The 26,160-nt window shown below is 40.3% G+C and overlaps 1 protein-coding gene across 2 annotated transcripts in view; it reads right to left on the reverse strand.

Annotated features, from left to right (window-relative positions):
* The window catches only part of Odad2 (outer dynein arm docking complex subunit 2), a 183,008-nt gene that overhangs the window by 27,609 nt on the left and 129,239 nt on the right, over positions 1–26,160 (reverse strand). Inside the window, exons 19-20 of one of the 2 annotated variants that reach the window (XM_074056312.1) lie at positions 23,494–23,682; positions 22,061–22,282 (exon numbers count right to left, since the gene is read on the reverse strand). In XM_074056312.1, the coding sequence (XP_073912413.1) occupies positions 22,061–22,282; positions 23,494–23,682 (411 nt within the window). The remainder of the gene's footprint in view (positions 1–22,060; positions 22,283–23,493; positions 23,683–26,160) is intronic. The other variant, XM_074056313.1, reaches the window with a different exon arrangement.

A 26,160-nucleotide genomic window follows, 5' to 3' on the forward strand; every position in this document is an offset into this window, starting at 1 on the left:
ATTCCCTATGATAAAATTTTTAAATAAATTTAAGTAATAATCTGAAAAAGAAAGTCAAATCCATTGATTAAAATTCTGAACAAGCAGAACTATTCATCCAAGATTTATGTTTGAATTGTCCTTTGGCATGGAATTAATGGAATAAAAACAATCATTTAAAAATAATTACTAAAACTAATTATATATACACACTTTGACCCAGAAACTCTGCTCTTGGGTATATGCCCAACATCAATGAGTGATTACATCCACCAAAAAGCACACCAGGAATGCTCATGGCAGCAATATGAACTTACTCCCTTTCTTTTGATAACACAAAAGTTTCATTTTCAAGTTACCTATTCAGAAGTTTCTCAAAATGTTGGATAAATACTATAACAATTTGCAAACATTGTCTGAGGTTATGTATAAGGCAATAAATTCTCTAGAATAAAATAGGAACTGGTATCTAAAATAAATTAGAAAACATATCTGTAATAAATTAGAGACTGTGTTATAACTTTAAAAAATAGATTGAAGCCACTTATCATGGTGTTCAAAGTCTTAGAATAAAATAAAAACAATGTTTGCATGAAAATGCTGAAGGTTAGAGAAAGATCCAGCTGAGTTACTAATGATGTATAAAGCCTTCCAGGAACCTATGGAAATATGTAGATGGAATAGAATTGTAGTGGATAGGGTAGCATGCCACTAGCAGAACAAAGTGAAAAGCAGCTGATGAATGGAGAGTGGCTCTATGTGGTATTCCATATTTCTCAAAGGTAACTATGAAGTTTAGCATTGAAAATTAATAAATTTATTAAGAAGACTATTAGGCTAAATGTGAACTAGCTCATCAAATTCTAGGATGTTAGAGCAAAAACAGTACCTCCTTCAGATATGATGTCTAATGTTAGGAAGATTAGAGGTTGCTTAATGCTGAGAAGAAATCTAAAGAATCTTCTCATCCACGTGATGGTTTGGGATAATAATGTGAAATATTTACAAGAAGCTTAAAAAAGATATAGTGACCACATATTTTGATCTCAAATCAAGATTTCTGTCAACTTATATATAATAAGTATGATAAGGGTATAGAAACCAAGTCACAGATATGCACTTATGTGTACCAACTTCCATATACATCAAATCAACTTTTAGGAAAATTAAAATTATATAAATTTGGAAGTCTAGTAAAGGCAATCACAGGAAGACTATTTCAGCACAGATTTATTCCTTTTTCTATATTTATGTTAAAGTACAAGGTACTCCTTAGTCTAGTCCTTCTCAAACTTTACCGTAGATACGAAGATCATGGTCCAAGATAGGACAGGGATATTGCAAAGTAAAGCTCCACAGCTACTTCTCTGTCTAGTTCCATGTGGGTCAGAGCTGTACACACTCATCCTGTTCAGCGTGACATCACACCCTGGAGCACTCCAACTGCACAGTCAGTTTTATTGAGCGAATTTAGCTTCCCATGCAGTGGGCTCATCATCATCAGGAGTTCTTAAACTTTTCCTTTGAAGAGGTTGATCTGTGCTTCCCAGTGGTCAGTGTTGTGGTGACAAATAGTAACGGTCTAGCTCTCTTGCCAGTGAAAGTTCTGTGGGCCAGTGGTTCTAAGCATGGGTGTGCTTCCCAGTCACCTAGGATTGCAGTTAAGACTCCTGGTCTTAGTCACAGAAATTGAATCCATTGATCTAGGGTATGGTTCCACAACCTATATGTAGTTTTTAACAAGCCCGTATTGCTTCTGGACAGGTAGATTGTAGACTACGGTTTGGGAAACAGAACTGTCATGAGCCACAGGACACCAATATGACCTGTGAGGAAATGTCCATAATCCTTGGAGCTCTGTGAGCAGAAATGAGTGTTCTGAGAATGGACGTTTTTATTCATGGTACTCTAATAAGCATGGAGCTTTTGTGCTAGGGTTCCAGTTTGAATTTAGATTTTCAGTTTTATTTCTTTGGTTACAATTTTCCTCCTTATAAAAATATAATTGATGCTACTTTTAGTAACTAAAGTGTGCCCTTCAATGGTGAGAGGCATTTTTAAAAGTTAAAAGCAAGAAAGATATACAAAAGGCAGTTAGGAAGAAGGATCTTGGTCATTTTAGAATATAGCACATGAGCAGAAGGTTTTTAAACTTCCCACAGGATGGTGACAAGGGTTTAAGCCAAGTCCAAAGCACACATTCAGGTGTTTTTGGTTTCAACTTTCTTAACTGTAAAAATGACAAGTATGTGTTGTATATATACACACAATCATGCACAGCCTAAAATATCATTAGCATTAAGTGACTAATGTTAATTAATGTCATTACCTTTGGAAAATAGAGGTACCCTTGTTAAAGACTGTGCTACAGACACAAATGTAAGGATTTTTTGAAAAATTACAGTCATTAGGTTTTAATTCCATAGAGTATAGCTCTTAGTAGAAGTCATTTTCAATCAGGGTAAATTAAAAGAAACAAAAGTTACAAGGACAGCAAGAGAGGCTGGAAAATTGTTAAAACTAAGGAGAGAAACAGAGCCTCAGGGGAAGGATTTCTGAGAGGAAGTGAAGGTTGGAGCAGGAAGAGCAGCCACTGTTCCTCCATAAAACAAGTACCTTCCAGCCACGTTCCCTCCCCTTGGGCTCCATCTGCTTCATCAAGCAGTTTCTCAATTCAGAAACAACTCAGGCACCCACAGCCACACCTATGTTCCACCTTCCAATGGCAGTTTCTAGAACCAGGTTTTCTCTGCATATTTTGGGGCACGTTACTTCAATTCTATAAAACTCAGATATCCCTTGTTTGTGTCAGGAGATTCAGTACTGTTAAGATGTCCACTTTCCTCCAGAGATGTATAGATTCAATGCAGTCCCAACCAAAATCCCAAGAAACGTTTTCTGAAGAAACTGACAAACTGATTTTCAAATTCCTATGGAAATGTAAAAGAACTAGAATAGTCAAAACAACTTTAAAAAATAAGGTAGGAAGACCTGAAGTACCTAAGTTTAAGGCTTATTATAAATGAACAAGGGTTAAGACACCATGGTTCTGGCATAAGCACAGAAAAATAAAAAGCAATCAAGATGGTGGAATCTGATGGACCTTGGGACTTTGACCTGCATGATTTCAAACAATTATTCCAGACTTTCATGGCAGCAAGAATCGGGTAATACTGCATTTTCTGCCAGCCAAGATACTGCCAACACGGGGGGCACATAATATTCACTGACCTGACCCTTAAACTAACTTTTTAAAGCACATAACAATCCGGTGCAGGGTCAGGCAGCTGCTGCCGGCCCGCCTGTCTGTTAGCGGGCTGGGAACAGCTGGAAGCAGGGTTAGATAGCTCCTGGCCAATCTGCTGCTTTATCATTTCTTTTTCTCTCTCTCTTAATTCCCTCCTGCCTGGGTTGGTAAAGTTAAACACAACACAGATAACAGCAGAGACCTACAAGCATCTGAGAGTACCTGGACCCACCTTTATACGTGTGGACACGGAACCTTCACCTGCCACCCACCTGCACAGATCTCTCTCCACTTAAGTGTGTCTGCAACCTCACTCACAATAATACAACACAGAGAACCATAGAAAGAGAGCAGCTGCAAGCATCTGGGAAGATTAGGATCCACCAAACACAAGTGGACACAAAATCTCTATCTGCTGCCTGCCTGTGCTGTCCTGTGGATGATCTGTTTTCAACCAAATGAATCTGCTAACCCACCCGGTGAGCACAATACATTGTTTGGGAAGGAACCACATATTGTAGCACAGCTGGGGAGCTGAAAGCACCCCCTCTGGACAAAACTGGTGGCCAAATGCATGGAGGGAATATTTCCCCTCTGCCTGGGGGAAAGGGGCAGAATACAGAGTTGAAAAAGCTCATACTGGGGTAGAGCAACTCAGCAGCTCCTGGGGGAAAGCAAGGTACTGCACTGCCTTGGAGAAACCAGGAGCAAGCTGAAACTGAGAGTCTCACCAAGAGAAAAGCACATCTCTAACTCAGGCTTGCCCTGTGAGTGGAAGGGGCTGCTGACTGCTCATTTACAAACCCCTCATGGGACCACTTCAGAGAACCTGCCTGCTCCAGAGAGAGGCCCCACCCCACTAAGGAAGCCCACGTTCAAACACTCAGAGCTGAGCCTCCCCAAAGCTGTCTGATAGGGAAGAGCAACATTCATTGCCATGCATCCTAACAAACCAACCTTAAGAAGGAGAAGTCTTGCCCAAAGCCCCTATAAAAAATAAAAGCGTCACCACCTCAACCTGAAATCTGAGGAGACTGTCCAGAAAATTTTTATATATGTACACACACACACACACACACACATATCTTTTTATTTTAATTTTACTTTACTTTTTTAATTTTTAATTTTAACTTTTATTTTCTTCATTTTTCTTCCATCTTATTGTTATCTAACTTCATTCTCCATTCTGTCCTAAAACTAACTCACTCAGCCCTCTATTGCCCCACTTTCCTTTCTCTACCCAATTTTTTCTTTCTCATCTCTTTCCATCTTCTCCCTCTTCCTTTCCCCCTCCTCACCTTCCTCTTTTCCTCCCCAACCCCACTACCTCCTCAAAATGCACCACCCACTGAATAGTCTATTATACCAACTTTACACATTATCCCATCCTTCCTATCCCTCAGCAATTGCTGACAATAGCACCTTTTTCCACAATGACTGAACTACACCTCAATACACACTAAGGACTTAGTACCCTAAAACCCCCATGCCTCACACTCCTCCAACCTCACCCCAGCCATCCTCCTGCTCATTGCCTCCAGCTTCAGCTCTTTTAATACTTAAGTATCTACCTTTACCCAAAAAACTGTTATCCCACCAATCTCCATCACCAAGATGCTTACTACATACTTTGTAAATAACTGGTCCAACATTGAATCAGTGAATTTGTTAATCCTAATTTATACCTCCTAGTCAGGAAGCAGAAATAGCACACCAACCTAGCTAACGACTAAGCCAGTCAAAGCATAGTAATCAAGTCAAGGGGGAGATAATAGGTGATTAAAATTCCCAATTAGCCACTCAATAATGTAGGAGCACAGCACACCATACAAGCATGGGGAGAAGAAGGAGATGAGGAAATCCTGGCCAAAGACTAACAATTCAACAGAAGATTTAGTTCAAAATGAAGAAAATAAATACCCCGTTCCTGACCCCAACAGAACAATACTAAGCAGCACTAATGAGCTCAGTGACACCCACAAAAAAATCTCTCAAAGAGGAACTCATGGACGAGATCACCAGAAAGTACAAGATGCATTCAAGAACTATCAAATAAAAAACTTGAAAAGACACAGAAACACTAAATGAACTCAAAGAGGACTTTGACAAACTCCAAAGTGAAACAAAGGAGACTATAAAAAGAGAGATATATGAAATAAAGAAGACAACACACACATAAAAGAGGAATTTAACAAAGATATGGAAAACCTCAGAAAAAAGAATCAAACAGAAACCCCAGAAATAAAAAAGTTCCTTAAATCCAATTAAAAAAAAAAAACTGGGGAAAGTCACTGCAGCAGACTAGAATAAGTGGAAAACAGAATTTCAGGACTTGAAGACAAAATTGATATTAAAGATAAAACAAAAGAACTCTTAGATAAAAGTCTCAAAAACTGCAAAAAAAATATGCAAGAACTCAGTGACTCCATCAAAAGACCAAGTGTGTAAATCATGGGTGTAGAAGGAGAAGAGGTGCAAACCAAAAGGATACATAATAATTCAACAAAATAATAGCAGAAAATTTCCTAAATCTTGAGAAAGAGTTGTCCATTCAGATATAGGAAGCCTTCAGGACACCAAACAGGCTTGACCAAGATAGAAACTCTCCACAGCATATTTCCATTATAACACCTAGTACAGAGATCTGAGAAATAATATGGAAGTCTGTAAGAAGGAAAAAACAAATATCATACAAAGATAAACTGAGGAAAATAGCAGTAGACTTCTCAGCTGAAACCTTGAAAGTAAGAAGGACATGGAGTGAGGTATTTAAGCACTGAAAGAAAACAATTTCAGTCCTAGGATACTCTACCCAGCAAAACTATCATTCAAAATTGATGGAGGAATAAAAGTCCTCCACAATAAACAGAAACTACAACAATATATCACCACCAAGCCACTAATACAGAAGATTCTGAAAGGAATCCTACACACAGAAGACAAAAACAAACACAACCATGAAAGGACAGGAAGTATTAAGCTTCATGAGAAGAACAGACAAGAACTCACAGAGTAGCATTGAATCGGCTGTACATACTCAAATCCTTAAACAACAAAAACAATTAAATGGCAGGAATCACCAGATACATCTCAATGTTAACACTGAATGTTAATGGACTCAACTCCCCCATGAAAAGACACCATTGGCAAACTGGATTAAAAAGGAAGAGCTGATAATCTTTTGTTTACAAGAAACCCACCTTATTAACAACAAAAAAAAACCCCACTGGCTTAGGGTGAAAGGCTGGAAGACTATTTACCAAGCTAATGGCCCCTGAAAATAGGCAGGAGTAGCAATACTTACTTCAGATAAAGTGGACATCAAACTTAAATTACTCAAAAGAGATTAAAAAAAAGGTCACTTCATACTAAAAACAATATATCAAGAGGAAAAAACAATATATCAAGAGGAAAAAACAATTATCAACTTATATGCACCCAATGTCAGTGCATCCAACTTCATTAAACATACACTAAAGGACTTAAAACCATATATATACCCCTGACACAGTGGTAGTGGGAAACTTCAATACTGCTCTATCAACAATAGATAGGTCATCCAGACAAAAATATCAACAAAGAAATCCTAGAAATATGTGACACCACAGAGCTAATGGAATTGATAGATATCTACAGAGTATTCTATCTTGCAACAGCACAATATACATTCTTCTCAGCAGTCCATGGTGCTTTCTCCAAAATAGATCATATCTTAGGGCACAAAGCAAGTCTCAACAAATATAAGAAAATTGAAATAACCCCCTGGATACTATCTGACCACAATGCAATAAAACTAGAACTCAACAACAAAAATAGCAGCAGAAAATACTCAAATAATTCCCTATCAGAAGCTATGGGATACAGCAAAGGCAATCTTCAGAGGAAAGTTTATAGCTATGACTGCATATATTAAAAACACAGAAAGATCTCAAATAAACAACCTAATGCCACATCCCACATTCCTAGAAAAACAAGAACAAGCTAAATTCAAAACAAGTAGAAGGAGAGAAATAATAAAAATAAGGGATGAAATAGAGACCAAAAAAAAAAAAAACCAAACAAAGAATCAATGAAACAAAAAGCTGGTTCTTTGAAAAAATAAACAAGATTGACACATCCGTGGCAAATGAGGAGAGAAAAGACCCAAATTAACAAAATTAGAAATGAAAAAGGGGAGATAACAAACACCAAAGAAATCCAGGGGATTATCAGGGACTACTTTGAGAATCTATAATTTAATAAATTGGAAAAACCTAGAAGAAATGGACAAATTTCTAAGTACATATGATCATCCAAAACTGAACCAAGAGGATATTAATTCCCCCCTGAACAGACCTGTAACATTCAATGAAATTTAAACAGCAATAAAGAGTCTCCCCAAAAAGAAAAGTCCAAAACCTGATGGACTGCATTCTACCAGACCTTTAAAGAAGAACTAATACCAATACTCCTTAAACTTTTCCACAAAATAGAAAGGGATGGAACATTGCCTAACTCATTCTATGAAGCCAGTATTACACTCCTCCCAAAACCAGACAAGGACGCAGCCAAAAAAAGAACTACAGGCCAATCTCCTTAATGAATATTAATGCAAAAATCCTTAATAAAATAATAGTAAATCGAATCCTTCAACATATCAGAAAGATCATTCACCATGACCAAGTCAGCTTCATCCTAGGAATGCAGGGATGTTTCAACATACACAAATCAGTATTAACAGAAGCAAAGATAAATTGGACTTCATCAACATTAAGATCTTCTGCTCTTTAAAGAAAATATTATGAAAATGAAAATAAAATAACAGTATATTCCCACTGCTGGAGAATTGGAGAACATCATCTTAAGTGAAGTTAGCTAGGCTCAGAAGGCCAAAAAGCCACATGTTCTCCTTCATATGCAGATTGTAGGCCTAAAACAAATGCAGCAATATTATGGTACATGGGTCACACTAAGGGGAGGCTGTGCAAGGGAGGGATAGGGAAAGGGAAGGAAACCAAAAATTTGAATGAGGTTGATGTGCTCACCATACAGGAAAGAATATAGAAATTTTAAACTAGTCAGAGCTACCATGGGAAGTAGACTAGGGAGAGTGAAGAGGATTGGAAGAGGGGAATCAACTGGAACTGTAATACACATATGCATGGGAACAGCACAAGGAAACTTCCTGTGTAGTTATCTTATCTCAAACTAGCAAAACGTCATGTTTCTCATTTTATCTTTTTTCTTCTACAAAACTGGAAAACAGGATGGCAGAACAGGTTCTGCTGGGGGGGTTGGGGATTATGGGGAGGCACTAGTGGGGGAGAGGTGGCAAGGAAAGGGGTAGGAGGGTGTATATGGTTCAAACAATGTATATACATGTATGTAAATGCAAAAATGATACTTGCTGAAACTGTTCCAGGAATGGGGGAGGGGGGAATGAAAGAGAGTAATGGAGGGGGTGAATTCTAGTATGATATATTTGATACATTGTAGGAACCTTCTTAAATGCTTACACCCAGCACAACAATAAAAAATTCAATAAAAAACATATCTGAGGTTTAAGAGGTCAAAAAAATTTTTAAAGATGTCAAAAAAAAAAAAAAAACATAATAAGAGCAAGCAGATATATTCACCTAGCAGGATATTCAGTAGGGAAAGACAGCTTTTTAAAAAAAATGATCCTCATGTTCCACCAAAATGAATTTCAGTTCACACACGTAGTATCATAAACAAAAGTTTGTTTAAATGAATAATAGACCTAAATGTAAAACAAATGTTAAAAAACTTTCAGAAGAAAACATGGAAAACAAATATGACCATGTGTTAGGCAAACACTGCTTGGACAACACACCAAAAGCATGGTCTATTTTATTCAAAAAAAAAAAAGATAAATTGGACTTCATCAACATTAAGATCTTCTCTTTAAAGGCAATAATTATGAAAATGAAAATACTAGCTATGGACTGGAAGAAAATATTTGCAAATAATACATCTAGTGAATTTATACACAAAATATGCCCAGAACTCTCAAAACTCAATAAGCAAATAAACAAGTAAATTTTTAAAACCATAAAAAAATTTGAATGTCTACCAGAAGAGTTATATGGCTGGCATGAAAGCACACACAAAGATGTTCTACATCATCACTCATTTGGAAAACTGGAATTTTAGATATGAGCTACCATTGCAGACATATTAGAATGCCTAAAATCAGAAACATTGACCACACCAAGTGTTGGCAAGGAAGATGTCAGATACTGCTGCTGGGAATATAAAGTAATGTAGCAAGGAGGAGAGTCAGAAACGAAGCAAGTAAGTCTGTGTTCTGATAATGTAGCAAGGGAGAAGGGGTGGTATAGCAGGGAGATAAAACTTAAAGAATCTACACATGAAGAAGGTCACATAGCACTAGGGATTAAAATAGCTAATACAGTTGCATGCAAACCATATATGGGTTAAACCCTGCTTTTTGCTTCTGTAACCTGCTTGCAAGGGTATATAAGGTAAGGCCCTTTTGTTCTTGGGGTTCAGCCTTTTGACACGAGTCCGCTGAATCTGTGCCAGTACAATAAAACGTTGCTTCCTACTGAACTACTTTGGTGTCCTGTTTCTCTGTTTGAGAATTCTACAATATTTCTGGGTACTCTTGTCCAGGATTTTGGCCACAGTGTTTTTCCAGCTCCCTTGTCACTGGGGTGTGTCCCCCTGATCACCAGTAGAAGTGATCCCACCAGGTGTCAACAGATGATTTGCTCCAGAGAGGAAGGACTCGCCTTCCTGGCAAGTAGGGAAGAGGGCTCAGATGCACAATGGAACCTAGTAAGGTGCAGGAACCAGCAAGGAGAGTGCTGCCCATCAGATTGGTAAGAACCCAGGTTTAAATATTAGGCCTGCCCCTAAGTGGCAGAAGGGAGCTTGGTCACCTCCCAGAGTCACTCAAGTAACTGAGCAAAAGCAAAACTGTGACTCTTAAGTGCTGGGAGCAGGGTGGAAATGGTGGATGCCTGCATGTGAGTCTGTGTGAATGAGACATAGCCTGGCTACAAAGCAAGTGTGGAGTCCCAATCTGCAGGTCCATGGTGAACTCATAGGTCTAGGGTGAGCTCTACTGGGGCCTCTGGTCTGGTGATTATACAGATTCACTATGGCTAAGAGATGCCTAAAGTTCCCATGAGAACATGGCCGGAGAGGGACAAAGTGAGTGATACATTGTTCTCCCCTGTGTGTTGGAGAGGAGGAACACTTACCTCTCCCCCAAAACCTCTGCCCCTCTGTTTCTGTCTTGATGTCTGGTAATGGGAGGAAATGGGTGGAGATCAGAGTAAAAACACTCTGATTAAAAACTAAAAAGTTAAAAACTTTAAAAAGGGATTTTTAAAAAACTTTAAATATGGATTAACTTTAAAAAGGATTTAAACTTTAAAAAGGTTTAAAAACTTTAAAAAGGGATTTAATGGAGACTATGGAGTCACATTAACTCCTAACAAACTTAAGGGCCTTTGTGAAGTAGATTGACCCACTTTTGGTGTAGGGTGGCCCCGGAAGGGTAAATAGACAAAGCTTCAGTTAATGAGGTTCATAGGATAATTGTAGGGAATCCTGGGCACCCAAATCAGTTTCCTTATATTGATTGCTGGCAGGATGCTGTCCTCAGCTGGCCCACATGGCTAAGGCCCTGTCTTGAAGAGGCCTGCAGGATTATGGTAGCTAGGGTGGCCACAACTTCCAAGTGTAAGAAAAAAACAAAGGAGCCTATACTGGCCAAGGAGTCCAAGGAAACACCCCACTCTAGGGAAGAGCTAGGATGAAATCAATGTGCCTACTGTCATCAGGAAGGATACTGGAAGAATGAATGTCCCCAATGGGCTGGGGAGTCCCAAAGGGAGCCCCAAACCAGAGGCAGAGGCCGACTTGTTGAAGGAAAATATCAGCCTGCCCGCAGAGATGCCGTCTCCTGGTAAGAAAACACTGTCAGACTGGCAGCCCTAGAAGGCTATGAGAAGGAACAGGACGAACCAGGCTGTATTCTATTGGGCCTCTAGGAGCCTATGGGGGCCATCCTGTTGACCTCACGATAGACAAGATGGTAGACCATTCAGTTGTGTCCCAACCAGTGGCCCCCTATCACAAAAGCACACAACTATTATCAAGGCTACAAGGGACTGGGCCTGCTGCCCCTTCTTAGTGTTCACACACTGCAATTTTGGGAATTATGAAGTCAGGCATAAGGTCCTCTATCTCCCTGATTGCCCTGGGAGCCTGAAAGGCAAGGATTTATTATGCAAACTGAGGGCATAGATAACTTTTGATTCAGATGGTATGTCAGCCTTAAAGTTGTGAAGACCTGAGGTTCTCGTGGTTGCACAAGAAGAGGGATGGCAGCTCTATGCCCCTCAGGGAAGGACTCCTGAAATTCCTGAGCTTCCCTTCAAGATTCCAGGTGTATGGGCTGAAGATAACCCCCGAGGGCTGGCCCAAAACACATCCCCAATAGTGGTGGAACTAAAGCCAGGAGCTACCCCTGTCAGCCAAAAACAGTACTTCATTCCCCACAAGGCTCCAGTCAGAATTCAAAACACCTTGACAGACTCTAAAATGTGGAATCCTCCAACCTTGACAGTCATCCTGGAACTCTCCCTTATTACCCAGCCAGAAACCAGGAACTGAGGATTCCTGGACAGTAAATTCAGTAACTGTCACTTTGCACCCAGTAATCTCAAATCCTTACCTGCCTAGATCTTAAGGATGCATTTTTCTGCATCTGCCCAGCCTCACAGAGCCAGTCTATTTTTGCCTTCCAGTGGGAAAATCCCAATAGTGGGAAAAGGGGCAACTAACCTGGACTCGATTGCCACAAGTTTTCAAAAATTTGCCCACTATTTTTGGAACTGCCTTGGCATCCAACCTCAAAGTTTTCTCAGCTGACCAGCATGGCTGCACACTCCTCCAGGACATAGATGAACTCCTGCTGGCTAGGCCAACTCAGGAGGACTGTATGGAAGGTACTTATCTCCTTCTTTCTCTTTTATGGGAGGCAGGATAAAAAGTCTCTAGGAAAAAGGCCCAAATTTGCCAAAACACTGTCAAATACTTTAGCTTTCACCTGTTCCGGGGCAACACAGGCTCAGCTCTGAGAGGAAACAGGCTGTCTGTTCCATCCCAGCCCCCAAGACCTTCTGGCAAATCAGAGAGTTTTTGGGAGCTACAGGTTTCTGCCAAATCTGGATCCCTAACTACTCCCTCTTGGCCAAACCCCTCTATGAAGCCACTAAGGGGGAGAACCGGAACCCTTAATATGGGATAAGGAACAAGAAAAGCCTTTAGAGAAATCAAGAGGGCACTCACAAATGCCCCTGCTCTAGGTCTGCCAGATGTGATGAAGCCTTTTTCCTTTCCATGAGTGAAAGGGGACAGCTATTGGGGTCCTGACTCAGTTACTAGGCTCCTGGCCCCATCCGGTGGCTTACTTGTCAAAACAACTTGATGCCATCTCCTGAGGCTGGCTGCCTTGCCTCATGCCCTAGCAGCCACTACTACCCTGGTGCAAGAACCAGACAAGCTCACTCTAGGGCAAGAACTCACTGTCCAGGTTCCCCACTCCATCCTAACTTTCATGGTGTACAAGGGAAATTATTGGCTGACCAACTCTCGGATGATCAAATACCAGAGTATGCTATGTGAAAACCCATGCATCTGGTTATTAAGACTATTGCTGGTTGATTTAGGCCCCTCAGAGCATAACTATCTAGAGGTTATGGATGAGCTCTTCTCAAGCAGGCCAGATCTAACTGATCAGCCTATCCACCATCCTGACATTGAATAGTTCACAGACGGCAGCAGCTTTGTCCAGGACGGCATATGCTTTGCTGGGTATGTGGTGGTAACTCTGGACCCAGTCACTGAGGCCTACCCACTGCCAGCTGGAACTTCTGCACCAAAGGCTGAACTTGTCACTGTCACTCCAGCTTGCTGCAGGAGTACAGGTAAACATCTAGACTGCCTCTAAATATGCCTTCACCACTATTTATGTCCATGGGGCCTTATATAAAGAGAGGGGACTTATTAACTCTGGAGGAAAAAAGTATGAAGTCTAGGCAGGAAATCCTCAAACTGCTAGGCACTCTCTGGGCCCCTAAATGGGTGGCAGCTATACACTGCCGAGGACACCAAAAGGGAGATGCAACAATTGCTCAGGGAAACTGGAAAGCTGACAGGGAGGCCAAACAAATGGCCCTCGTGAGGGGACCAGTCTTAACTGTCCTGATGGCTGCCTTGTTCCCATGTCCCTTAGCTGAATGGTTCCCATGGTTGACACCACAAGAACAGGCTTGGTTTAAGACTGAGGAGGGAAATTTACCACCAGATGGATGGTGGAAGTTTGCCACGGCTGCATTGCCATACCTGAGTCACTGGCTTCTACATTTGTCAAGCAGTTCCATGAAGGAACTCATTCAGGGTGAACAGCCTTCAAGACCACCCTAGCTCAGCACTTTATGTCCCTAAACTCTCCAGCATAAGTAAGGCAGTATGTGAAAGATGTCTATGGCCCAAAAACAACCCCCAGCAAGAGCCAAGGGTGCCTCCCCAGGTGTACAGCGTTGGTGGAACTCCTCTTGAAAAGTTGATCATGGACTTCACTGAAATGCCATAAGCTTGAGGGTGTAAATATCTGTTGCTGTTTGTCTGCACCTTCTCAGGATGGGTGGAAGCCTTCCCCACATGGACTGAGAAAGCCCAGGAGGCAGCCAGGTGTCTACTAAATCATCCCTTGGTTTGGAATACCTGTGTCTATTGAGTCAGATAATGGGCCAGCATTTGTGGCCGAAGTGGTGGAGCTGGTAGCTAAGGGCTTAGGAATCACCTGGAAGTTAAATATGGCCTACAGTCCCCAAAGTTCAGGAAAAGTGGAATGTATAAATAGGACCCTAAAATTACAGTTGGGAAAACTCTGTTAGGAGTCCCATTTGCAATGGGATCAATTACTACCCATAGAATTACTAAGGATTAGGTCTAGTCGCACAAAGCAGACAGGGTTCTCACCCTTTGAAGTCCATTATGGATGCCCACCCTCCTTAATAAAGGGCATACAGAGGGACCTCAAAGAAATAGGAGACCTCACCTTGAGGCAACTGAGCAGGCCCTTGGGTTGACTCTCAAAGATCAATGACTGGGTCCGGGAGAGATTTCTTATCAGCCTGACGACTACCATGCACCCTTACAGGCCATGGGATGTCATCTGGAATGTTCAACCATTAAGACCTCATTGGAGAGGCCCTTTTGTTGTTATTTTGTCTACTCTCTTGGCAGTTAAAGTAGCAGAGACTGCTCTTGGATCCACCACTGCCGAGTAAAACCAGCCTCTCTCAAATGGGAATGCATCTCTGGTTCACCAACCTCTGCTTCACCATCCGGATGACTGCACCCTTCCTCGTCAGGACTCTGCTCCCCAGGAAACAACAGAGGACCTTGGATGGGATGACAGCCCTGCTATAATCACTCTGGAAGCTGACTAGTTTACGCATGGCAAAAGGTTGAGGAGTCATCTTCTTTCCTCTCCAAGGATGGGTCTTTTCCATGTTTTCCTTTTGTTAAATTCAGTCAGTTCTTTGCTTGGGAACTCCCAGATCTCAGACTGTGACCTATGTGTGCATACTATCTGGGCAGGAACTGTTGTCACCAGGACTTTGTTTTTCCATATTTACTATTCCTGTGCAGGCACCATCATCGGGGCATGTGCCCACAACATGGTGTGCTCCCATGGTGATCAGACTATCTGCTTCAACCCCACCTACCTCCCTTGGGAGCAATAGTTAGAGGTCTGAGTGTCTGCAACCCTGGGGAACTTGTTAGCCATACCCAGGTGTTTTACCCAGATAGGTCAGTATCAATGTGCAGCCATAGACCAGGGTGGACGTGGAGGTATAGGCTGTGGCTGTGGGGGCCTAGCTTGGGGAAGGGCCTATATGTCAAGTGGTAATTACATGTGCCAGGGAGACAACTCTTGGCCATGTAATGATGTGGGCTCCTATTTTTGCCCACATTGGGGTTGTGTTTCATGGGCCACCTGGCAAAAGACAAAATACACAACCCTCCTTCACAAGGGGACAGCTGCCCCTGACTGTACCTCTGGCACCTATAACCCCATAAATTTCATTGTACTTAAGCCCTATGATTGGAAACAGGGACATGCAGTTAGTATAAGGATAGATGGAAAAGACCTTGACCTTGGGACTCTGATGCACCTTCCTCTTACCAAGTCTTTCATTCCTTTTATGAGGAAATGAAAAAGTGAGTTCCCTATTTCTGTCAAGACCAAAAACTTGTTCCTCTCACTGGCCAAGTCCATAGCCCAAACACTGAATGTCACTTCATGTTATGTTTGTGGAGGAACCAACATGGGAGACCACTGGCCATGGGAAGTAAGGGAGCTGGATCCATGGGAGCCCTTTAATGAGACTGCTTTCCTGAAACATAGGAAAGGTGTCTGGCTCCTAAAAACTTCCATCGTTGGAAATTACTGTATCTCCTGCCCAAAAGGTCAATTCTCCACCCCAGGGGGAGATTTAACTTGTCTAGGACAAAAGTTTTACAACAACACCACCCAAAAGACCCAATGGTAGGGAGCTCCAAAACACACAGAACTCCAGCCCCACCCACTGGCCAACTTCTCAATCCCCAGAAAGCATGGAACAATCTCACGGCAAACATAGATTGGCAGGCACCCCGGGGGCTATATTGGATCTGTGGGAAGCAAGCTTATATGTTGTTATCTAGCAGCTGGTTTGGGTCTTGTGTACTGGGCTCAATCAGGCCATCCTTCTTGCTTCCCCTTAGACAAGGTAAAAAACTGTGAGTTCCCATATATGATGAAAATGGGTTGCCTTACAAATTGGCAATTGGAATGATAATGAATGGCTTCCCAAGTGAATCATCCAGTATTATGGTTCTGCCACTTAGGCAGAAGATGGATCTTGGGGTTATCGCACCCTGATTTATATGCTCAACTGCATCATCAGACTACATACAGCCTGTTGCTGAAATTATAACTAATGCAACTGCAAGAGCCCTCAATTTGCTAGCAAAACAAAGCACTAAGATGCGTGATGCTATCTGTCAAAACCACTTATCTCTAGACTACCTGCTTGTTTCTGAGGGAGGAGTTTGTGGAAAATTTAACCTAAACAACTGCTGCTTACAGATTGGTGATGAAGGGAAGGTCATAGAAGAAATCACAGACAGAATGAGGAAGAGTGCCCTCGTCCAGACTGGAAAGGATGGAATTCCAATGACCTGTTTGGAGGATGGTGCTCTGCCTTGGGCAGATTCAAAACCTTGGTGGGGGAAATGGCTTTTGTCCTGGGAGCATGCTTAATATTACCTGCCTAGTTCCTCTGCTATTGCAGTCTATTAGAACCATAATGGAGGCCATTATAGAAAGAAAAATAGCTGCCCAGATGATGATGCTGTGGAAATACAAACCCCTAGATCAGGATAACACTCTTTGACCCTATGTGGGTCTGAGGATCAAAGAGGGGAATAATGTAGCAGAGGGGAGGGCCAGAAAAGAAGCAAGCAAGTCTGTGTTCTGACAATGTAGCAGGGGGAGGGGATGGCATAGCAGGGAGATAAAACCTAAAGAATCTAAACGTGAAGAAGGTCACACAGCACTAGGGATTGAAATAGCAACAGAGTTGCATGCAACCATATATGGATTAAACCTTGCTTCTTGCTTCTGTAACCTGCTTGCAAGGATATATAAGGTAAGGCCACTTTGTTCTCGGGGCTCAGCCTTTGGACACAAGTCCGCTGAGTCTGTGCTGGCACAATAAAACGTTGCTTCCTGCTGAACTGCCTTGGTGTCTTGTGTCTCTGTTTGAGAATCCCACAACAGTAACACCAGCACTTTGGAAAACAGCTGGGAAATTTCTTTAAAAAATTAAATATACATCTACCGTATGATTCAGCTACTCACTTCTAGAAATTTACCTAAAACAAGAGGCATATGTCCAAGCAAAGATTTGCACATGGATGTCCAAATAGCAGTTTTGTTTGTAATTACCCCAAATGAGAAATAAGTAATGTCCTGAGTGAAAGAATAGTGAGATGTCCATATAATGGAATACTGATCGGCAATAAAAGATAAGCTATTGACACATAATGTAAGAACATGGATGAGTATGAAAGAAATTAAGCTGAGTAGAAGAAGTAAAAAAAAAATGCCAAGTGCATACTGTATGAACCCATTTACATTAAGATCTAGAAAGTGAAAACTAATCCAAATTTATAGAACCTGGGTCAGCCACACACAGGGACAGGAGAGGATTACAAAGCAGACAGGAAGCACTAGGGGACCATTATCTTGATTGGTAATGATTTCATGTGTATGTGTATATCAGTTTATCAAACTGTGCACTGTAAATATATGCATGTATATGTTGATTATTCCTTAATAAAGATTTTAAAAAACAAAAGTGAGATTGGAAGGATCACAGTTAGAAGCCAGCTCAGGCAAAAAGTTACAGAGATCACATCTCAACTAACAAGCTGAGCATGATGGGGCATTCTGTGAATTCCAGAGTAAGTAGGAAGACCATAGTCCAGACTGGCCTGCACAAAATATGTGAGACCCTATCATAAAAATAACTAATGCAAAAGGACCGGGGTGTGGTTTGCTAAAGCCTCAGTACCATAAATAAATAAATAAATGTGAGATAAGGAAAACCTATATATAATATTAAACATGATGAACCATAATCTTGTCAAATTTTCCTAAGTAATCATAAGTTTCTCTCTCACTTTAAAAGAGAAATGCAAATAAAAAGAAAAAATTAATCAGAAGAAAGTCTGCACATTACTGTATATGTGCCATAGATTCACTGACAATGATTACCCTACCAAAGTTTTTTGGTGGACTCTCCCCAGCAGCTGGGAATGTCTGAAACATGAGAAAACTACTCAAAACTTCAAAGTTACATTAAGACTCTTACTTAACAGAAAACATTTATATGAAACATTAAGTATACAGCCACTCAGAGTTCCTAGGTGACCTCAGTCTCTAAACTCCATTCACTTGACTCACAAAGATTAGTGATATTTTTCTCTTCCTGTGCTAGGCTTCAAAAACTATGGGGTAGATTCTGGATTCTTCTTTCTGGCTCTCTGGGCACTACATGTACTGAGCCTAGGTGACAGCCAAGACAACCCTTTTGGCTCTACCCAAATTGAACTGCTTTCTCCTCTCCTTTTGCCAGTGCAGCACATACTTTTTGGTTGTATTTTCTGCAATCTCTTCAATTTCCTGTCTTTCAAAAAGTTATAGCTGAAATGTAGTTTGTACTTGCCTGGTATAGACATTTGCAAAAACAAATCCAATGTCACCATGGGGAAGGAACTTAATGCCTTTCATAGGCGTTCATCATCTTTGCGCTTTTTCTGTCCTAGGAAAGGGCCTGCATTGCTCAATTTTTGCTGCAATTTCTTCCCCTCCTTATATTTCTCCTGAGCTACTGATTTCTTACAATTAGCAAAGAACTGACAATATCTCTTAGATTTCTTGTATTTTCAATATTGTTTCCAATAAGTCGTGCCACATTCTCAAGATTTTGGAATGATACAAGTCCCTGGGCTGATACTTTTGATCCTGACTGTGTAAAACTCACAGAGGATAGAAGTGAATTATTTCCATCGTGTTGTCTTATATTTAGAATTAGGAAGGGATTGGTCCATTGAAAAGACATTCTTAACCTGGAGAGCCTCTAACATGTGATTGTTTTTCAACATAATGGATCAGGAAATCCTTGTTGACTTCTTGGCAGTGTTTAAACACAAAACCTTTTGAAACTAGCTCTTCCTTTGGCTTCTAGAAATTCTGGCTAACTTGTTAACTTCTCAAGTTTATTTTGACAGCTCTAATTCCCTGTTTACATGCCCCCAAAGTGACAGTGCAGTCATTCCCCAGGTTTCTCTAAATTCTGCCTGACACCTCTTATCTGCCCACCTTCATGGCTTCTTATCTCTCTGCTGAGACTTTCTTCAGCAATTTCTCCCTTAGTCTCTAGACTTCCACTGTCTCACGAGGAAACCACCAGCTATCAGTTAAGCACTGAAATGTGGTTAGTCCAAACTGAGATGTACTATAAAACACATTGCATTTTGTAAACCAAGTGCAAAAAATAATGTAAGATTTTAGTAACTTTTATATTGGCTTTTTGAGGAAATAATAATATTCTGGATAAACTGAGCTAAATAAAATATATTACTAAAACTGATTCCATCAACTTTTTTTTATCTTTTCTTAAAGTATGAGTACTAGAGATTTAATAATATGTACATAGATCACATGACATTTCTACTGGACATTACTGCTCCATACCTAAAATTCAAACGGGCTGTTCAAGCTGAACACATTAGAAACCAAACTAATTATATGCAAGCCCCTCGAGCCTGCACCTTCATTGTGACGACACTGTGACTATGGAGTCAGCGAGATACATGAGATACATGGCACAATGCTAGCTGTTGCTGATGAGAAAACTGTCGGACAAAGAAGCTAATCCTAGAATGAATTACTCTCATCAGGGTGACAGGCAACTCTGGTAATGGGTGAGAGAGCCTGTCAGCATTGGTCCTTGCCAGTTGTAGCAAGAATGTTCACAGAACTGGGAAATAGTACTACAAACATTTTACTGTAATGGAGTAGCAGTAGCAATTAGGAACCAAAACAGCCAAGAATTTGCCAGAAGAGTGGATGAAGCTCACATGCATTCAAAGTCAAGAACATCAATGGTTATGCATTAGTAGTGATGACATATTCACTGCAGGTAGCTAAACCTCCCTAACATGCCAAACATTTTCTTGCTCTGTTTAGTGGAATCTCTTTCATTAACCTGAAGTCTGGAGTCATTTCTTCTGGACTCTTCCTTATTCCCTATATCCAAACAACTGTGAAATCCTGTTTATTCTACCAATATCCAGTGTACCGCATCCACATATTTTATTACTCCTTAAAGACAATCAGAAAAAAGAGACTACTCGCTTCTCCCATGGCCCCATGGTCTGGGACTCAGGCAGGGCAGGGAGGGAAAGAAGAAGGGCAAGCTCACCAACATGTTGCACTTTTATGCTGATAACACTCCCTGGGCAGGGCCTGCCTTTATATCATTTTAGATGGGCTTACCAAAAAATGTCCAGTTCTTTATAGTTATCTTCCAATAACAATAACAGTAGTTAATAATGCAAACAAGTAAGACAGAAAGGACCTCAAGATGCCTAAAGATGAGACACACAACACAACAAACACAAGTTTCTTTGCTTTCTCTTTTCTGTCTCCTTGCCCTCATCATTCCCATTGCCTTCTTGTTCTAGTACAGGTAAGCTGAAGAGATGAGGAGTGTTTCAACACCTCACACAGTAGGATACAATTTATAAATGATTTTGATTTATCTATTGACTTTCATTAGAAGAAATCATTGTGAGCTGCATAGACAGCCGGGAATGTATATCAGCTGAACCATAACATATGAACTTCACGGAATTCAAAACCTTTTTGAGCTGTCTACAAACACTCAATACACTGATTAGCAATTGTCTAAGTAGAGGCTACATGTCAGACACTTTGCTAGGCTACTTAATTTTACAGCTTCATTTTTTGAAGGCTGAAAACTTATGTCATGCTAATCTGTGTAAGCCTTGTTCATTAACAGAATGCATAATTTAAAATTAGACGTTTTTTCCTTTTTGAAGTGCAAAGATACTCATATAGAAAGAGAGAGTATTTTTAGCATTCTTTAACAAGTTGAAATTAACATTCCCATATGTTTTTTTATAATTTACTTTTTAAAATTGTTACTTAGTTTTAAGTGTGCTTTTTATGCCAGATTTTTGCTTGATGAAGCACAAAACCTTAGCTTAGGTGCCATAAAGACAGATTTATAAAGGAAAGATTGACACATTTAAATGTAAATTGGCTTTAATTTCAGAAAAATTAACATCAAGTCTTCCAACTATAATAAGTTTGAAGGGTAAATTAAAATAATTGCCTAAAAATTATCAATTGGCACTTTAAGACTCTTAGTCTTCTTAAGATGTTTCCTATTTTATGTATCTAGATTTGACTAGAAATGATTAACTGGAGATTTTCTTGCCTAATAGATCAATTTTGGGTATGTTTCAAAACGTAAATGCTTTTGGTTGCCACAGCCTCCAAATTAGGGAAATAAACAGTAAAAAGTACATTGTACAAGGAAACAAGCTATAGGAAAGAACTAATATTTGAATCAGTTTTTCCTAATACATGTAAGCTGTTCATGCAATCTAAGTTTTTTCTGTATTTATTGCCATCAAAATATTCTAGGTGGTTTCTAATGTGCAACTATATTATGTCTATGTGAACAGATTTAAAACAGAACAGAGTACACATCTCTGAATTGATTCTTTGATATTATGATCAAGACTGCCAAGCCTTGGTCCAGAACCTTCTCAGCCATTTCTTTTGCTGTTTAGATCATGCCTATGAATGTACTTATCATTTATTATTTATGTGCTAAGTCAACATTACATCAAAAAGAATGAGTACTGATATCCATTTTCTGTGCATTTTATTTAATCTAATTCAGATTAAGGAATGATTATTTATTTCAATAAGTAAACTTACAAGCTTTGATTTAGCAAATTCTATCTCCAAACATTTCTATAGCATATACCATGATAACATGTGGCTCAAATGCAGCCAGAACCCAACAAAGAGGGAATTTGTGCATCCAAACATCCCTTTTAGAAAACTTAGGAAACTCAAGTTTCTTTCCAGACTATGTTTACAAACTCAGACTAAACCACAAAGTTATTCAACTATACCTTCACTGCGCCATTCTCATGCATGGTGATGCAGTTATCAGCGTCTTCTGACAGTTGGTACAAGGCCTGAGCTGTTGCTCGATGAACATTGGTGTCATTTGATTTTAGGTAACGCACTAATGGAGCTACGGCTTTGTGCTCTCCAAAGGCCACTCTATTTCTACCCCATGTACAGCAACGTGAAACAGCCTCTGCCAGATGACGCCTCAATTTATCGTTATTCTGCACAGAGGAAAATGAATCGAGGAGTGGGCATTTCAATTATCCTGGGAAGGCATGACTGTGTACTTTGTGTTCATTATCTACTAAGACATCGGTGAGTCTAGAGAGAAGTAATAGCTGGCTACTTTGGTGTAGCAAATGACCAATGTCATTTTGGACTAAGGTTCCATTCTAACTTTTCTTTCTATGAACTGAACATGGCCAGTGCTCTTGAAGGTGAGATGGGTCTGACATTGGTCATTTGCTTGATTTCTTTTTGAGTATATCTAGTTACAATCAAAAATTACAAATCAGCAACTTGTTTGGTAGTAAAAATGCTCATAGAATATTGGATATTCTTCAAAGACTACTCCACTTAACTGGGATAAGTAAATTAGCCCTACTTCTTCATTTTAGGAATTCTTCTACATCTTAGTAATACACTGGTTTCCAGGAGGGAGAAGATAGCACAGCAAATATTATGACATGTATTGGGTTTCCATTTTCCTTTTTTGTTCTTTAAGCAGTCTAGATCCTCTTTTTTGTATGTAATTACCTCATATAGGTATGATATCACAGAAGAGGCTATGGTTTTCTGTTTTATTGTACTGTTCGCATAATTCATGTCCTTAGCAGAATCTGTCAGGTCCTCTTAGGAACTCAAAGTCTCCTAGACCAAGTAGTCTTACAACATTTGAATTTCTGCTTTATAACTCTTCTGCAAAGTGGTAGTCCAAGCCATGCTCCAGTAACTCTGCTCATGGTAAGGTCATTGTCTCTAGGCTGCCTCTTCTATCTGGCATAGCTCTAGATAAACAATACAGTGATTTCCAAAGCCTTCTGCCTCAAGAATGCCACCAAGCCAAGCTTGGGTAGGTATGATTCAATGTCTAACACCTTGGCACAAACAACTACCTTAAAACCACGATGGTGGCAGTGAAGATGATAGTTAACACATAAAAGCACTTATATCTGCCACATGTTAACTTGCCAGTCACAAATAAAAAATGACCTCTATTTTACAAGGATCTTACATATTAACATTTTATATTTTAAAATATCCTTTTGCAAATAATAATCTCAGAGAACTTAAATGAGTTGAAGAAAATTTCATTCTTCATAAGCAATGTATATTAAATTTGAACTCAGGTCTCTGGACTTCAAGCTCATTGCTTTACCAGTATACCATGATCCGACAACATGCACATAGAATAAAAAGAAGTGCCACTTACCGTATTTGCCAGCTTGGACAATAAGGGGACAACGCCGTGATCTGTAATCACAGCTAAGTTTTCTTGATCTTTTGCTATATTGGTAATAGCAGCACATACACTTGCCAGAACCTCTTTGTTTTCTGATTTCAGTAAATTGACAACAAGTTCCAAACCACCGACAAAGGAACGAACCATTTCTCCGGCATCCTAGATAGAAACAAAAGTGGTGTCAAAAATAACCTGTTTTAGGCTATTTTTACAAAAAGACAGAAAGTAACAATAAGGCTGTGAGGTATATATTTGGGATGAAAGACAAATTCAGTTTTATTTATTTCTAAATTATATGTAATTTCTATGGATAGATATGTAACTTATATGTGTCTATATGTAATATGAATATATATCACACATACACAAAGTTCAGCTTGAATAACTATTATGTGAGTGTCGCTACTGAAGACACGCAAGTTAATAAAATAGTTGATTCTTAGTATTTGCAATAGTTTTGTTCATAAACACTGAATTAGTCAATACTAAGGCACTGAGCTGAGGGGGATAAGGATTGGGTCTTTAAAAGCCTCTGCGTACAATGTTTTTAGAAACTGACCAATACATAATGTTTTATGTGTTTCTGTTTGAAGACTGCTTATATCATGTATATTCTTAATTCATTAACATTTAACTCATAGCCTGCACACTATAATTCATTGAGGAAGTTTAATCCACATATTTTCTCTGTAAAGGACATCTTCTTGCACTTAAGAACCACGGGCAGGATTGGGGCCACAGCTCAAGTGGTAGAGTGCCTGTCTAGCATTTTTTGTGGGGGGAGGAAGAGGTGCTGGGGATTGAAATGAGGGCGCTGTGCATGCCAGACAAGTATTTTACCACCTTAGCCATGTCTGGGGTCATTTTAATCAGTGAGGTAACAGATATGAAATCCATGGTGCTACATAGAGCACAAAACAGAGCCTTGTTTACAGTGTGAGAGCTGAAGCAAGAAGGCTGAGCATTGCTGGTTCATCCTCATCTGAGAACAGGGACATTTGATGACTTCAACTTTTCACCTTTCTGTGCATGTCCAAGACTGACGGTGAAAAGAGTACAGATTTGGGAGCTACAAATAAATTCTAGCAAGAATCTGTGAATTATGTGACTCAACTGTCCTTTCTCTCTTGCCCCATGTTGGGTACAACTGGTGGGGAAGATGGGCATTGAGTAATGCTAAGTATTGAACCAGGTGTGCTTTTTCATGTCTGTAATTTCAGCTCTCAGGAGGCTGAGGCAGGAGGATAGCAGTTGGAGGCCAGCCTGGGTTACATAGCAAAAAAAATGAAATTACAACTATAATGAGTAACATTACAGGGAGAGGAGGTATATCCAATGGAATTTCAGCTCCTGTAAAGATTGAAGGAGTGCCCCCACCCCCACCCCTGCCAAGATGTTTGTCAGCTAAAGTCTAAGGGGTGAGGAGTGTGACTGGAATTCTGGGTGGATGAGCATCATGCAATATGAATGAGAGAGAGAGAGAGAGAGAGAGAGAGAGATGGTGTTTCCTCCCATTCAGAATGGTTACAACACAAAATAATAAAGGTGTCTGGGAGAAAGTGAGACTTAAGGTGAGATCATGAAGGGTCTTACAAGGCTTGGTGGAGCCTGAAGTTCAATGAAGGGCATTTGAAAAGGACAGAAGAGGTGTAAGGGGGATTTTTATCAATTTTGTATCATAAAAGATTGCTTGGGATTTGGGATGCAGAGTTGGGGGTAGGTGTAGAATCGTGTGAGGGATTCACCCACTACTTCATGAGTCCAGATGACAGATGGTGGTAGTTTGGAGGACCAGCGATCTAGGTTTGGAGAAGTGTGTGGATTCGGAGGAGATAACAACAAGGACAAGGAATTCAATGATGACTCTCATGTTTCTGGGTTGACTGAGTGGTGCTAATGTTGGAAAAGCAGGATTTTGCTTTGTTTTGCTTTATTGGGATGGGGAAAGGTGCTGTTTAAGAAGGTTGAATTTGAATGAAACAGCCATAGACATTTAAATGGCAATATCCAGGTTCAGATATACCAGTTTGGAACTCAGGAAAGAAAAACAGGCTGGAAATATACATTTAGAAGTCATCAGCATGAACTCTGTGACCTTGTAGCAATGAGTGAGAAAGAATAGAGAGTGAGCCAAGAGTGTGCTCTGTCCCAGTGTCCCAGGTGTGGGCAGAGGAAAAGAGCTCATGTCAGGATCCTGGAAACAGAAGGGTAAACAGCAATCCCCCTTCATCTGAAGTCGAATGGGAGTGGGTATCTGATGTCCACCAATTATTTGACTCCATGACTTTCTGAAATGATAGGAATTAACATCTTTTGAGTCCCAACTGTGTATCAGGCAGCATAGCATGCACTGAGGTTCACAGATGTTGAACCCTATAAAGTAGACTGTACAAGTCACTTAACTTAGTGATCTTTAGAAATCGATAATTTGATTATCTCATCCTTATACTCCTTAAATTCTTCCACAGTGCCTTGTGCCCTTTGGGTAAAATCCAAACTCCACAACATGGCTTATAAGGCCTTCATGCTGCGCCCCGGCTTGCCTCTCTAGCCTCATCTTGACCCCGCCTCTCTAATCCTCCCCCGCCCCCACCCCCGCAGCTCCCAACAGGAGCTAGTAATCAGGATCCTGGACTC

Source organism: Castor canadensis, chromosome 15 (assembly GCF_047511655.1).
Source record: "Castor canadensis chromosome 15, mCasCan1.hap1v2, whole genome shotgun sequence".
Taxonomy (NCBI): domain Eukaryota; kingdom Metazoa; phylum Chordata; class Mammalia; order Rodentia; family Castoridae; genus Castor; species Castor canadensis.